At 39.6% G+C, this 13951-nt stretch overlaps 2 protein-coding genes across 3 annotated transcripts; one reads left to right on the forward strand and one right to left on the reverse strand.

Annotated features, from left to right (window-relative positions):
- The first annotated feature begins 297 nt into the window (after positions 1–297).
- LOC139947556 (uncharacterized) lies at positions 298–5444 on the forward strand. Its single transcript, XM_071945498.1, has 2 exons — positions 298–576; positions 1731–5444. Exon 2 carries the CDS (start codon positions 1756–1758, stop codon positions 3556–3558), a length of 1803 nt encoding a protein of 600 aa, XP_071801599.1. The 5' UTR covers positions 298–576; positions 1731–1755; the 3' UTR covers positions 3559–5444.
- Positions 5445–7473: 2029 nt separating this feature from the next.
- LOC139947065 (sulfotransferase 1A1-like) lies at positions 7474–13676 on the reverse strand. Of its 2 annotated transcripts, XM_071944891.1 has the most exons (7): positions 13540–13676; positions 13212–13423; positions 12320–12564; positions 9362–9488; positions 9051–9148; positions 8662–8872; positions 7474–8539 (listed from the first exon to the last, which is right to left on the reverse strand). In XM_071944891.1, exons 2-7 carry the CDS (start codon positions 13399–13401, stop codon positions 8433–8435), a joined length of 978 nt encoding a protein of 325 aa, XP_071800992.1. In that variant the 5' UTR covers positions 13402–13423; positions 13540–13676; the 3' UTR covers positions 7474–8432. The 2 variants fall into 2 exon arrangements, with proteins under 2 accessions (XP_071800992.1, XP_071800993.1); XM_071944892.1 differs by lacking the exons at positions 13212–13423; positions 13540–13676 and adding an exon at positions 13115–13141.
- Positions 13677–13951: the final 275 nt, after the last annotated feature.

Consider the following 13951-nt stretch of genomic DNA (forward strand, 5'->3'; position numbering starts at 1 on the left):
ACCTTTGACAACCCATGAGGTATGGCGTGCCAAATGATGCATAGTCATAATGTATGCCCTTTTCGAAACCACGGCTTTGGGTTTGGATTCGGCTTTAGGCTCCGTCCTGAGCACGCACGCAAAAACACGCACTTTGTCAAAACAACCGCGGGCCAAGCTAGCCTGAGCCGATTATGGAGCAGATATAAAAGCTGTGGTTTCGAAAATGGCCTATATATAGATAATAATAAACAATAATTGAACTTTATAATCATATTCACATAAATCAAATCAAGACGTAACGTCATAAAATATAGAAAGGGGAATTTCCTCTAGTGATGAGTAATGGCGTATTGTGCAATGTACGTAGTTTCATCATACGGGAAATTTATCGAAATGTAATGGCATTTATGTGAAATAATTATGTGCAATGTATTTTAACAACAGAGCTGCATCAAAAGAAAAGAAAACTAAGGGGACACAGAGCTAGCTAGTAGCATTCAGCGTTTTGTGCCAACATCAGCTAATAACAGTCATCGCAGGAATTTCCTCTTCAAGTTCAAGATTTGACGAATACCTGACATCTACGTAACACCCGTAAGTTATTTTATCAGTTAAATTTGCCACAATCCTCATTAGAATGTGTTTTTATTTGATTGCATCCTAATTGATTGTTTACAATTCCAGACTTTCCCTCTTATCTTTGGTTTAGAATTGTGACCATTTGTGTTGTCATGGGGTTAGGTTAATAAATTACGAAAACACATCCATTATTAGTGTGACACAACCAAGCAAAGCCGCTTTGTCGCGTCCTCTCGCGAACAAACGAATTTAAAGCTATGTCGAGTCGGGCTGGCTGCTGGGGAGTGATCATTTTTTTCCCAAACGACAAAACCAGAAGAATTTCATATAGCCAAACTGTTTTGTTATAATAGGCGGATTTATGTTGCCATATCAGCCCAACAAATCATGACAATGGGCTGGAATAATTAGCATGCACAACAAGTCAGATAACAGAAAGACTACATTTATGGAGTTCATTGTATCGGATTGTGTAACCTCTGATGTTTTTTAGGGAGACGCATTTCAAGGGGTAGCTTTCGTTATTTTTAAGTTTATTCAATCACTCTGACATCCTCTTTATACAAATATTTACTTTAGTTATTATTAGAAGTTTTTTTTCTTTTCTTTTTTTCTTCAAAGAGTGAGATCGTTTTAATTTGTTTCTGTCTTTTGTATGAACGGGAGCAGTGCTGACACCCAAACATTACCAATGTTTTTGAGTGTTTACAATAATCTACCACCCTCAGAATTGACTCGTCCGGCTACGTGTTTGCAAGCAATATACTTACTAAAGAGGGAAGCTCGTGATTGGACTCGAAATGAACAATGGATACTGTAGTCCAGCATCCCCAAACTGTAGGCACAGTGTCAACGTGTTCCCGGACTTTCAATTGGGTTTACGGCGTCTTTTTTTAGGACCGACCGCCTAAAGCGAGGCTAATAATTAACTTGATATTTCACATAAAAAAAACATCTGTCCCCCATCTACGGCGAGCCAAACTTCTTCTGATAGCGCCCTCTTTTGAAACAAACTCCTTCAGTACACACGGCGGACAGATTCCCTTGGGACATCGGCCGAATGTTTGTTAGCAAAACAAATCAATCGTGTTTAAAATAGCTGTGAAAAGTTTCAACTTTTTCTGTAAAGATTTGTGAGCTGAAATATCTTGTTTTCTTTTAATTCACAGATCAGCACTTCATCAAGTAACCAGCATGGCATCAAATATAACAGCTCAATCAGTGCTACAGACTAGCCTGGGTCATCTGGAATGCCCGATTTGCAAAGATCGCTTCAAGCAACCCAAACTACTGAAGTGTTGTCATTCATTTTGTCTTGAATGCCTCCATCAACTCAGACAGAATAATCCAACTACAAAACTTTCATGTCCAGTGTGTCGACAAAACACTTTGTTAAAGGAAAATGGCATTGATGGTCTGAAAACAAACATTATAGCCTTGTCTCTGTTAGAAGATATTGAAAAACAGGAAACCCAACTAGACGAACAGAACAGAAAACAACTACCTGACAAGGAGCTTGTTTTTAAATGTAGCGAGCATACTGACAACGATCTTAACGTATACTGCAACAATTGCACGAAGTTGATATGCACAACTTGCATTGCAAGCTCTCATCACTCCCATTCCCTTGTGGAAGTTAATGCAGTTTCAGCCAAATATAAAAAGCAAGCCACAAAACGAATTGAAAAAATAGCACAAAGTATTGAAACTTTCAGCGTCGCTATTCAAGAAACAGATATCTCCAGAAAGATATTGGACTCGATGTTTGCTGCCACCAAAGAGAAAATCTCCAAGAAGGCTGACGAGGAGAAGGAGAAACTGATTCAAGAGGCAGAACAGATTTATGAAGACAGAGTCAAGACAATAGAAACTGCACGAGATACAAACAGCATGGAGATGGACAAAGCAAAACACGAGAAGGATGAAGTCATCAAGATGATGGATCAAGGGAGGTATGAGATTGTACAACAAAAAGAAAAGCTATTCGATGACCTCAGAGAATATAAACAGGTCAAGTCAACAAAATTGCCAGTTGGGTTGACTTTTATGGACTTTAAACAGAGCAAGAAACCGATGGGGGAACTGGTGCTTAAAGAGGAACAACAATTAGAAGCAATTGCTTCAGCTTTGGCAAGAACGTTCAGTAAAATACATCAACGTGTAAAAGACATCACCAAAACTATTAAGTGGACATTGACATCAGATATGGGTGTGTACCTGAACCTGGACGAATGGTCAATGAATCTCACTCCTCGTGACGTTGCTGTATACTCCAATGGTGATATGGTCACAGTGTCAGATACAGACGGTTGCTTGGTTACAATACAATCAGCAGAGAGCAATCCTCAATCAACTGTCATCCCTCAAGAACTACAAATCCAAGGTCTAACAGAACCAAACATGGTGACTGTGAACAAGAATGATGAGCTCATTGTTCTAGATGATGACGAAACAGTCAAGATTTTCAGCAGGGATTATCTGCTACTCCGTGAGTTCACACCAGAGAGTATCCCATCACGTATTGCAGTGGATGACGACAACCTAATAGCCATGATAGCATTGGGTTATTACCAGACGCCAGAAATCTTTCTATACAACTCAGATGGATCCCTCAAAAGAACTTTGCGGGTTGAAGGGTTAGGTGTATACTTGACTATCTTCAAAGAACGACTTATCTACACCAACGAGAAGGACAGGAAGTTAGTATCAGTAGACTTCTATGGTAAGGTGATATTCTCAGTAGATATCAATCAGTTTGGGTTGCCTCGTAGTGTGTGTTGTGACAGGGATGGGAGCATCTATGTTGCTGTTATAAGGAACGGACTATGTTCAACATCGGGTGACATCAATCATGACATCGATCAGTACAGTCAAGATGGAAAGTACATTGGAACCATCATCAAGGATTGCATGGATCCACACTGTATCACATTTACACCAGCTGGTGATCTGGTTGTGGCTGCAGGCACATCAGTTCAAGTATATCACCGTGAGTAAAGACAGATACCAACATTATCATTGGACCACAGGAATCAGAGCGAGAGATCGTTCTGAAAGTTGAAACTTCTTGAGAAGATGCTATTTAGCAAAATCTGATATTTAATAAGTGTCAAATTTGCACGGGTGATAAAGAATAATTAATCTTGTTCTTTTACCTATATCACCGATGTGTGTTAGCACTGTATTCTCAGTACTCTGCCCGAGCTCTGTGGAAACAAATCACAGGCATATATACTCGGGTGTGATTCGAGCCCACGACCTTTGCAAATCTAGAGCAGGTCAACCCAACTAGACCACCGAAATTGCCTGGTAGCTAGAGGCGTTTCGAATCCTATGTTTTAGCAGCGGGTACTGCAAACAATTTAATATAATATTAAATTTACACAGGGATATGGAATTAAAGTTTTGGTTTTTACCCATATACACCGATGCACTGTAGAGTCAGTACTTACCCGAGTTATGTGAACAAAATCACAGGCATATTCCTTGGGTGTAATTCGCCCCCATTTTCTTTAGTATCGTAATGTTTATGTAGAGAATAGTTTAATTAATTATTGTTATAATAACATCAACCACAATTATTTGTATACGATACGCATACTGTCTCATCGTTAGTCCACCTATTATTGTGAAATGTGTAAATATAAAAGTGAGAAATAACATGGTATGATTATAAACGAAGTTTTTCTTTAGAGGTAAACTTTTTAAAGTATTATTCTTTCCAATAATGATAAGGATGATAGCTCCAAATCACATAATATTATGACTTTTATAAATCGTCAGAAATTATACCTACATTTTGAGTTGAACATTAGAACTCATGAGTGTTTAAATTTAATGACATGTATGGTCTGAATTTCTGAGCAAATTTACCTGCTACCATCATTATTTTCCTGTTGTCAACCCTATACAAAAGGGTTGACTTTGTATAAATAACTGTTACGTCAACCAAACGTGTTACATTTTGTGAGATTAGTTTTCGTATAAATTGAAGCAAAATGAATTGAATGAAACCACCTGAAATAATATTAACCTGTTAACATGTTGTGTATAATAGGCCTACTACCAAATATTATTATCTTTCCAGTTGTCATTACCGAACTGGTGAGTACCAACCCCAGATCGTCATTGGCAAACTAAAGTTTGTTTGTTAATGGGTGATTCACGAAATTATTATTATAATAATTTTATTTTTATGAAAATGATGGAGCGCCATGATGACTCTTTGAATATTTTGCCTGAAACCCAAGGTTTCTTGAGTTGTTCTTTTGTAGTCTTTTAAATATCTTCCTCCTCTGATTTTGTGGGAGGTTTTGTATCTATTTTCTGTTGTTTTTGTTTTTGTTTTTTATAAACTGCAAGTAAGTAGCCTGTATATTAAATGCTGAATGCTTAACTAAATAAAACAGTTAATAGAAAAGAAAACAAATAATAATTGAAGTTAATTATTGCATGAGACAAGGGCATAGAAAATGAAAAAATGCCTGGAAAATGAGTTACATTCAGAACTTCTGGTGACAAAGATTTGCCGAGTGCGGACGCGTCTGTGCTTTTTTACAAGAATTTATGAATTTGACCTGTTTTTCGACATTCAAAAACATCTTCATTTGTGTGACTGACGGCAGATGAATACACTGGCTGAAATAAAATTGATCCTCTGAAATAAATGATTTCCCACAACAGCCAATGAAACACTCCGGAAGACGACAGAGGATTTTTTTTAAAGAATGATAATATCACCATCCTAACGGGATGGCTCTGCTCCCGTACAAATTTAGTTTTTAAAGTCAGTTTTCAAGTTGATATGAGTAACCACCCAAACGGTGTACCTTCCCTTTAAGGTAACACAAAAGGCAAATTGGTCAGTGAAAACTAATTTCTAACAAATCATCTGGCCAGACTGCAACTGGCAACGGCAAAATGGTTTTAAACTAATCAAATGTCCTCGTGATGATGTTCTCCAGGCATCGGTTGCTTTAGAAATGCTTGTAATCTCCTGTCCAGGTTTTGTTCGGATGTCGTAAGAGCGCTTTGTAGTTTCCTAGCTCCTCCTGCAGTGTGAGGTCTCATTGGTAGCATAACTAGGGATTTAATTCTCGAGTCTTGATGGTCCAGTCCATATGCCTTGGACCTTATAGAATCATTCATGAACTCTGTATGAGTCATCGCCGATATTTTTCGTACTCTTGATGTAGGTTTTCTAGAAGTTATTGGTGAGGATGGGGTAGAGGCTGGAGATGAGTCAATTGATAATAACATTGAATTCGTGTTTGCACGGGCACGTCTTATTGGGAAGCCAGGAGTTCGGGGCAACGGCTGAATACCAAGCTTCTCAGCTCGACTTAACAGTCTCGGCTTATGATGTTGCCTAGGGGAATCTGTTCTTAAGGAATCTTGCATATCGTTAGTTTGATCAACCGATTGACTAGAATCAGTGGATAACTTGGTTTCATTTTTGTAAAAGTCCTCTTGACGGTGTTGGGGAGTACTTACGTTGCTTTGTCGAACAGTGTGAGTTGGTGTAAGCTTACCCGTATCTATGGTAACATCACACCGTTGTTTTAGTTGGCGTACTCCACGTGGTAAACGCATCTGTGGTTTGTACGTTTTAGAACCAGAAGATGAACATTGATGGTTAATAAGATCTTGGGGAGATTTTGATGCAGAAGACGTGATTTCTTCATAAGATGCCGAAATAGGAGTGACCCCGCAAGCATTTCGTCGCCACTTCAAAGGAGCTGATTTAGGTCTTGTAGATCGCAACGCTAAGTTATGGGGCAAACATATCTCACGTCCAGGCGAAGTTGGCATCGTAGTAGAGATATTTAAATTCTTAAGACACTTTACATAATCTGTATCAGCGTCTGTATCTTTGTTTTCAGATACACCATCTTCTGCAGTTGATGTGTTGTCAATCCGGTAAACACTTGTGGATTTCGACCGTAGTCTCCCTGTATCATTTTGATGAGTTTTCTTGTCCGAGCCGTTGTCTTTTGATCGATTATTGAATGCTGAGTTTGAGGAGTACTTTTGAGTTTGTGTCATAGTTTCACGGTCTGACAAACAGCTATCTCCTTCCTGACGTTGAAGACAAGCAAGAACATCTTGGGCACTTAATCGACGTCGAAACAAACAAACCATGTTCTTATGAGCAGTTGTTTCCATTGACTCTAACTGCTTCTGAAGGCGCTGAGATTCGATTTTATTTGCCCTGTCCATAAAAAGGGACAAGTTAGTTTCAACTGACGTTTTCCGTCGTCGGGTTTTGCTTCCTGTATTCATACTTGAAGAGTGTTTGTAATATTCACTCCAGCAGCGCCATTGTCATTATGTTTCCTTCAGTTTAAATAGAAGTTACAAACTAGACGAATTAGACGTTCTCTAACAGTTCTGGGCAGTGCTGGAAATCGACATTTCGTCAACGGACTTCTATAATCACGCGGGTCTTTAGACTTAATTACTCGTCTGGAAAAATGACAAACTTAACTGTTGATTGCACAAATCAATTTACAACTATATTTCACATGAGGCGAATAATAATAATGGTGATACCCACTACCATGAGTAATTCAACGTCAATAGACCAGATGACCCAGCAAGACTGACGATCCTATGTATGGATGACTCTTATTTGTATAATGTGGTATCATAGCTACGATGTATTGTTGTGGATAGGCATTTTGATATGAAGTGCTTAATAAACTATGAATGCTTGGATTCTAAGTAAAAACTAGGGTTTCAAGTACCAATGACCTACATCAAACGATGACCTAAAAGTATGAATAAAGCTACTACGAGTAAAGTCAAAGCAATGTCGTGACCATTGAGTCTTCACAATATTGATCCTGTTGTAGGGTCTACTCGTACTGCACGGATAGCAAAAACACACAAATCAAACGAACAAGCATCGGATCCAAAGCAGGATTTCCTGGTATTTATTGTTCAGTGTGTGAATTAACATAAAATACTGGCACCAAAAATATAGGCTTTTATGTATTTTTTGTTTAAAGCCATTATACACTTTCGGTACAGAAAAGAAATTAAAAGTTCACAAATTTACAAAAAACTTAGAGGGTTTACAGAAGGTAATGGTGAAAGACTTCTGTTGAAATATTATTCCATGAAATGCTTTACTTTATGAGAAAACATTAAAACATTATCAAAGAGTGGGTTTTCCTGTTATTTTCTCCCGACTCCGATGACCGATTGAGCCTAAACTTTCACAGGTTTGTTATTTTTTATATAAGTTGTAGTACACGTAGTGTGGGCCTTGGACAACACTGTTTACCGATGGATTTAACCTATGGTGCACCGATTGTAGCGGTGGCGATACAAACACATGAGTTCTTTTTATGCATTTTAAATACACCTCTGAGAACTTAAAAAGTGTATAAGATTTGGTGCAATTTAATTAAATTGTGGTTAAGCAAAGACTAACTCAGGATTTGAACCCTCTTGATTAACGTGATGGCGCTATAGCAGCTGATCCATCTATAATAGCCCTTATGTTGGCGGTCGCCCTATTTTGTTGAGTCACCAAGTCACTTTTCCTAGTGTAATAACTTGATATCTGAAACCAAGAGTTACATTTCTCAGGTATTTTGTTGCCCCCCTAGTTGAAGAGATAGGTGCAAGTGCTACATTCTGTACAGTTCCTGGTTATATATCGTATGATGGAAAGTTGGTTAAGCGTAGCCTGGTCAAGATATTTTTGCAGTCGCTGCTGACGAGACGAAACCATTCTGTGTAATTTTGATTTGATTAGAACTTAGCTCAATTGAAAGGAAGGTGGGGCTCAATTGTGTTTATTACTAAGGGCAGGGACCAGGGATAGTAAATTAATATTCATCGTTTCCTCTATAATGCCAATTTTAGAACTCCACTGTGAGTGAGGATCCTGCCATTTTCTCTCTATACAAAGTATCAACAGCCTCGCTTTGGGCAACAGTGAAATAGGACTTCCAGTCTCCAACAACCCCTGGGTTAAAAAAACAAATAAATACAACATATTAGAATTACAATTGGCATTCATCTACTACAACTTTCATAATATTGTAATAATTTAATATCAACAATGGCCATAGAATCTAATTCACCAACCTTTCCTGATGATTGAAGGTGCACCTAGTTTCGGCTTATTTCCAGTGGCTGGTGGCTTCCCACTTGAAGGCGCACTTCCATCTGGTTTACTTGTTGAAAACCTTTGCTTCATGCTTTCCAGGCTGCTGAGTTCAGTTACACGATCTATTTCTTCGTCTGACAGACGCTTTCCCAGGAAGTCCGCAACTTGGATCACTGCTCCCTTCCTATCCTAAATAAAATAAATAAAATAAAATGAAACGTAAGTTTATTGATTATACAAACGAAAATAAGATAAGATGTTCATCTAAAAGTTGCAGAGAAAAAAGTTATAATGGCTTATGTATAACAAAAATTAATAAAATAAACCATAGGAGAGGAATAAGCAAATAAACAATTACAAATTATACCTTTTTCATATCTTCGTATTTGACGAACAGAAAGTTTTTGTCATGTTGGTGTTTGTTCCAGAAATCCAAGACATGAGAAAACCACGAACCAAATACAACTGAAATAAAAGCATAACATTTTGAATTATTAAGAACCAATTATTCTAAACCTTTTGTCATTTAATTACTGTACTCATCAAAATCTATACTTTCTCTGCTCAATCTTTTCAATGACATACCCCTGACTCACTATCTTTGTTAACACTCAGTTGCAAAGGTCTTCGTAGAAACATTAAAGAGTAACAACCCCTGTACAATAAAATGTAACTTACTCTCTTCAGTGAAAGACTCTTTAGCAAAAAAGTCCCATTCTTTATAGCGAGGGTGAAATCCAAAGTCCTTAAGAAACTTCCAGTTGGATACAGTTGTATCTTTTGGGTTCCGAATAACGTAAATCACCTGCAAAGTACAAACAAAACCAATCATTAGCATTATCGTATTATATTTGATTAAAACACGGCCAAGTCAGGCGCGGATCGTGGGGGGCGCACGCCACCCCTTCCTGCATGTCAGTGAAAAAACCCGCACCCCTTGCAAAGTATAAAATCACGTATAAAGTCACCCCTGACAAAGTCACCCCCTTACAAAGTCACCCCCTGACAAAGTCACCTCATGACAAAGTCAGCTCCTGACAAAGCCACCCCTGACAAAAAAGTCACCCCCTGACAAAGTCATCTCGTGACAAAGTCACCTTCTGACAAAGTCACCCTGACAAAAAAGTCACCCCCTGACAAAGTCTATTCATGACAAAGGCACCTCCTGACAAAGTCACCCCTGACAAAAAAGTCACCTCCTGACAAAGTCACCTCGTGACAAAGACGAAGTTACCCCCTAACAAAGTCACCCCCTGACAAAGTCACCCCTCACAAAGCTACCCCTTACAAAGTCACCCCTTATACAAAGCTACCCCTTACAAAGCTACCCCTTACAAAGTCACCCCTTACAAAGTCACCCCTTATAAAGCTACCCCTTACAAAGCTACCCCTTACAAAGTTACCCCTTACAAAGTCACCCCTTATAAAGCTACCCCTGACAAAGTCACCCCTTACAAAGTCACCCCTTACAAAGTCACCCCTTATAAAGCTACCCCTTACAAAGCTACCCCTTACAAAGCTACCCCTTATAAAGCTACCCCTGACAAAGTCACCCCTTACAAAGTCACCCCTTATACAAAGCTACCCCTTACAAAGCTACCCCTTACAAAGCTACCCCTTACAAAGTCACCCCTTACAAAGTCACCCCTTATAAAGCTACCCCTTACAAAGCTACCCCTTACAAAGTCACCCCTTATAAAGCTACCCCTGACAAAGTCACCCCTTACAAAGTCACCCCTTATACAAAGCTACCCCTTACAAAGCTACCCCTTACAAAGCTACCCCTTACAAAGTCACCCCTTATAAAGCTACCCCTTACAAAGCTACCCCTTACAAAGTCACCCCTTACAAAGTCACCCCTTATAAAGCTACCCCTGACAAAGTCACCCCTTACAAAGTCACCCCTTATACAAAGCTACCCCTTACAAAGCTACCCCTTACAAAGCTACCCCTTACAAAGTCACCCCTTATAAAGCTACCCCTTACAAAGCCACCCCTTACAAAGTTACCCCCTTACAAAGTCACCCCTTACAAAGTTACCCCCTTACAAAGTCACCCCTTACAAAGTCACCCCCTACAAAGCTACCCCTGACAAAGTCACCCCTTACAAAGTCACCCCCTGACAAAGTCACCCCTTACAAAGTTACCCCCTTACAAAGTCACCCCTTACAAAGTCACCCCTTACAAAGTCACCCCTTATAAAGCTACCCCTTACAAAGCCACCCCTTACAAAGTTACCCCCTTACAAAGTCACCCCTTACAAAGTTACCCCCTTACAAAGTCACCCCTTACAAAGTCACCCCCTACAAAGCTACCCCTGACAAAGTCACCCCTTACAAAGTCACCCCCTGACAAAGTCACCCCTTACAAAGTTACCCCCTTACAAAGTCACCCCTTACAAAGTCACCCCTTATAAAGCTACCCCTTACAAAGCTACCCCTTACAAAGTCACCCCTTATAAAGCTACCCCTGACAAAGTCACCCCTTACAAAGTCACCCCTTATACAAAGCTACCCCTTACAAAGCTACCCCTTACAAAGCTACCCCTTACAAAGTCACCCCTTATAAAGCTACCCCTTACAAAGCTACCCCTTACAAAGTCACCCCTTACAAAGTCACCCCTTATAAAGCTACCCCTGACAAAGTCACCCCTTACAAAGTCACCCCTTATACAAAGCTACCCCTTACAAAGCTACCCCTTACAAAGCTACCCCTTACAAAGTCACCCCTTATAAAGCTACCCCTTACAAAGCTACCCCTTACAAAGTCACCCCTTACAAAGTCACCCCTTATAAAGCTACCCCTTACAAAGCCACCCCTTACAAAGTTACCCCCTTACAAAGTCACCCCTTACAAAGTTACCCCCTTACAAAGTCACCCCTTACAAAGTCACCCCCTACAAAGCTACCCCTGACAAAGTCACCCCTTACAAAGTCACCCCCTGACAAAGTCACCCCTTACAAAGTTACCCCCTTACAAAGTCACCCCTTACAAAGTTACCCCCTTACAAAGTCACCCCTTACAAAGTTACCCCCTTACAAAGTCACCCCTTACAAAGTCACCCCCTACAAAGCTACCCCTGACAAAGTCACCCCTTACAAAGTCACCCCCTGACAAAGTCACCCCTTACAAAGTCACCCCTTACAAAGTCACCCCTTATAAAGCTACCCCTTACAAAGCTACCCCTTACAAAGTTACCCCCTTACAAAGTCACCCCTTACAAAGTTACCCCCTGACAAAGTCAGCCCCTTACAAAGTCACCCCTTGCAGAGTCGGCACGTAATATAAGTCACGCCCCACCGGTTCGGAAATCCTGGATCCGCCCCTGCATGTGTGATAATATTATGTATTTATAGCTTAGACAAAGGAACACAAAGTTTGCTTAGAATACACCATGAGATTGAGAAAACGGGAAAGTGTTGGGTCAACGGGGGTGATCAGAGTTTTGTTTCGGTTCATGATACTCAAAGCAACAATTGACCATCTCCGTGCTTTGACTTGCCTTTCCTTGTGCTTTGATAAATCAGAGTAGGCATCATTTCCTCTTTAAGAGCAATGCAAAAGGAAAAGCCACACATCAACCAATCAGAGACGGGCATCGCCATGTTAAGAAGGAATAATACATGAATGACTTGCCTTTCCTTTGCCTTGATAAATCTGAGAAGGCATCATTTCTTCTTTAAGATGTGTCATGATGACTCTTGGTGCTTTCCATTGTTTCATTGCTTTATATTGAGGTCCAGGAGAATTGGGAGGTAGTGGACGTCTCCCTGGCTGGAATGGATCAAACTCAACTGGAGACGATTGCTGAGCTCTATTTGCTTTATCTTCATTACCCTTGACGAGGATTAAATTCACTATCTCCATAACCCAATGAGTACCTGCATGGCAAAATAATACACTATCGTATTATTATTTTATTCATGCTTAGAAGGGGTTCTTAATGTACTTGGATACAAATTCGGATTCTTCTTTTGCTAGTGATCATCATATAAATAAATAAAACGCCTCAGAGCAACGCCGTGGCGTGTCTTTGCTATGCGGTTTATAGTTACTCAAGCTCTATTAGTGTTGTCAGCAGCAGAGTGTGGGTTCGAATCCCGATCATGATGTTTGTGCCCTTGAGCAAGGCATAACAGTCGCTACGTAAGTTTGAAAGGTGGTGCATTCTGCTCCATAGATGATACCAATGAAATCCTTGCGGACCGGGGGAAGGGGGGATAACCCTGTTTTAGCACCAATTGTAGATGACAACGTGCCCTTGGTAAAAGTTGATTTTTTTTTTTTTTTTTTTTTTTGGGGGGGGGGGGGGACTACTCGACGGCCCAAATTAGTTAAGTGTTGAAGTGGCCGTCCAGCTTTGTGATGTGATATGCTATTTAACAAACATTAATAAACAAGTAAACACATTTATATAAGAAACTTGCTTACCTGCTTTGGGATAAGTGGTAACCCATACATCATGTGATATGCTATTTAACAAACATTAACAAACAAGCAAACACACTTATATAAGAAACTTGCTTACCTGCTTTGGGATAAGTGGTAACCCATACATCATCCTCCCATACATCATAAGATCGAAGTGTATCAAGAGATTCTTGTGTTACCATCCATGGCCAATTGACTCCATTTAGTCTAACAATATTAAGTGCATCTGATTGCTTTGGTTTCATGGAGGTGTCTTTACCAGCAGGTGTATCGGTGGTGGCAGCCATAGTCAGATAGATGTGCTCTCTCCTATGAAAATCAGGTTAATTTAATTAATATACTATCTAACAATACGAAAGCAAGCCATCAAAACGCATCTTAAATATTAACGATTCAATTACAAAAGCCTGTTGGTATAAGCCTACCTTGTTTTAAGTGATGACCATCAGCCTTCTGTGTCCAATGTTAGAGTGGTACCGGGTATATATAACGATTGCAGAGAGTGAAGTTACTCAACTATTCTAAATGATTCAGCTATTTCCACTTCAGCATGGACTTTGTGTTTACCTGGCTGGGATAAGCAGTATCGTAAACATTGAGGCTAGCATGAGCCGCTAACGTTATGTATACACAATGTGGACATACCGAGCCAACTTTGTAAAAAAGTAAACAACACGATGAACAGGCCTTACCGCCCGGAATATTATCTTGCAAAACATTTCGAGAGTGTTAAGTCGATAGATGTCTTTTAATTATACGAGACAATAATGTTAAAATATTGACTTGAAAAGTTATAACATTAACTTTCAAAAAACACTTTTCCAATATATATTTTTG

This window comes from Asterias amurensis, chromosome 14 (assembly GCF_032118995.1).
Source record: "Asterias amurensis chromosome 14, ASM3211899v1".
NCBI lineage: Eukaryota > Metazoa > Echinodermata > Asteroidea > Forcipulatida > Asteriidae > Asterias > Asterias amurensis.

What these genes read in the sequence shown, in the direction of transcription:
- LOC139947065 (XM_071944891.1), bottom strand. Translation starts at nt 13,401, where the DNA reads ATGGCTGCCACCACCGATACACCTGCTGGTAAAGACACCTCCATGAAA. An exon ending in TACCACTTATCCCAAAGCAG is followed by an intron (nt 12,565 to 13,211) that starts GTAAGCAAGTTT and finishes TTTGCCATGCAG; the next exon opens with GTACTCATTGGGTTATGGAG. An exon ending in ACCTTCAATCATCAGGAAAG is followed by an intron (nt 8,540 to 8,661) that starts GTTGGTGAATTA and finishes TTTTTAACCCAG; the next exon opens with GGGTTGTTGGAGACTGGAAG.
- LOC139947556 (XM_071945498.1), top strand. Translation starts at nt 1,756, where the DNA reads ATGGCATCAAATATAACAGCTCAATCAGTGCTACAGACTAGCCTGGGT.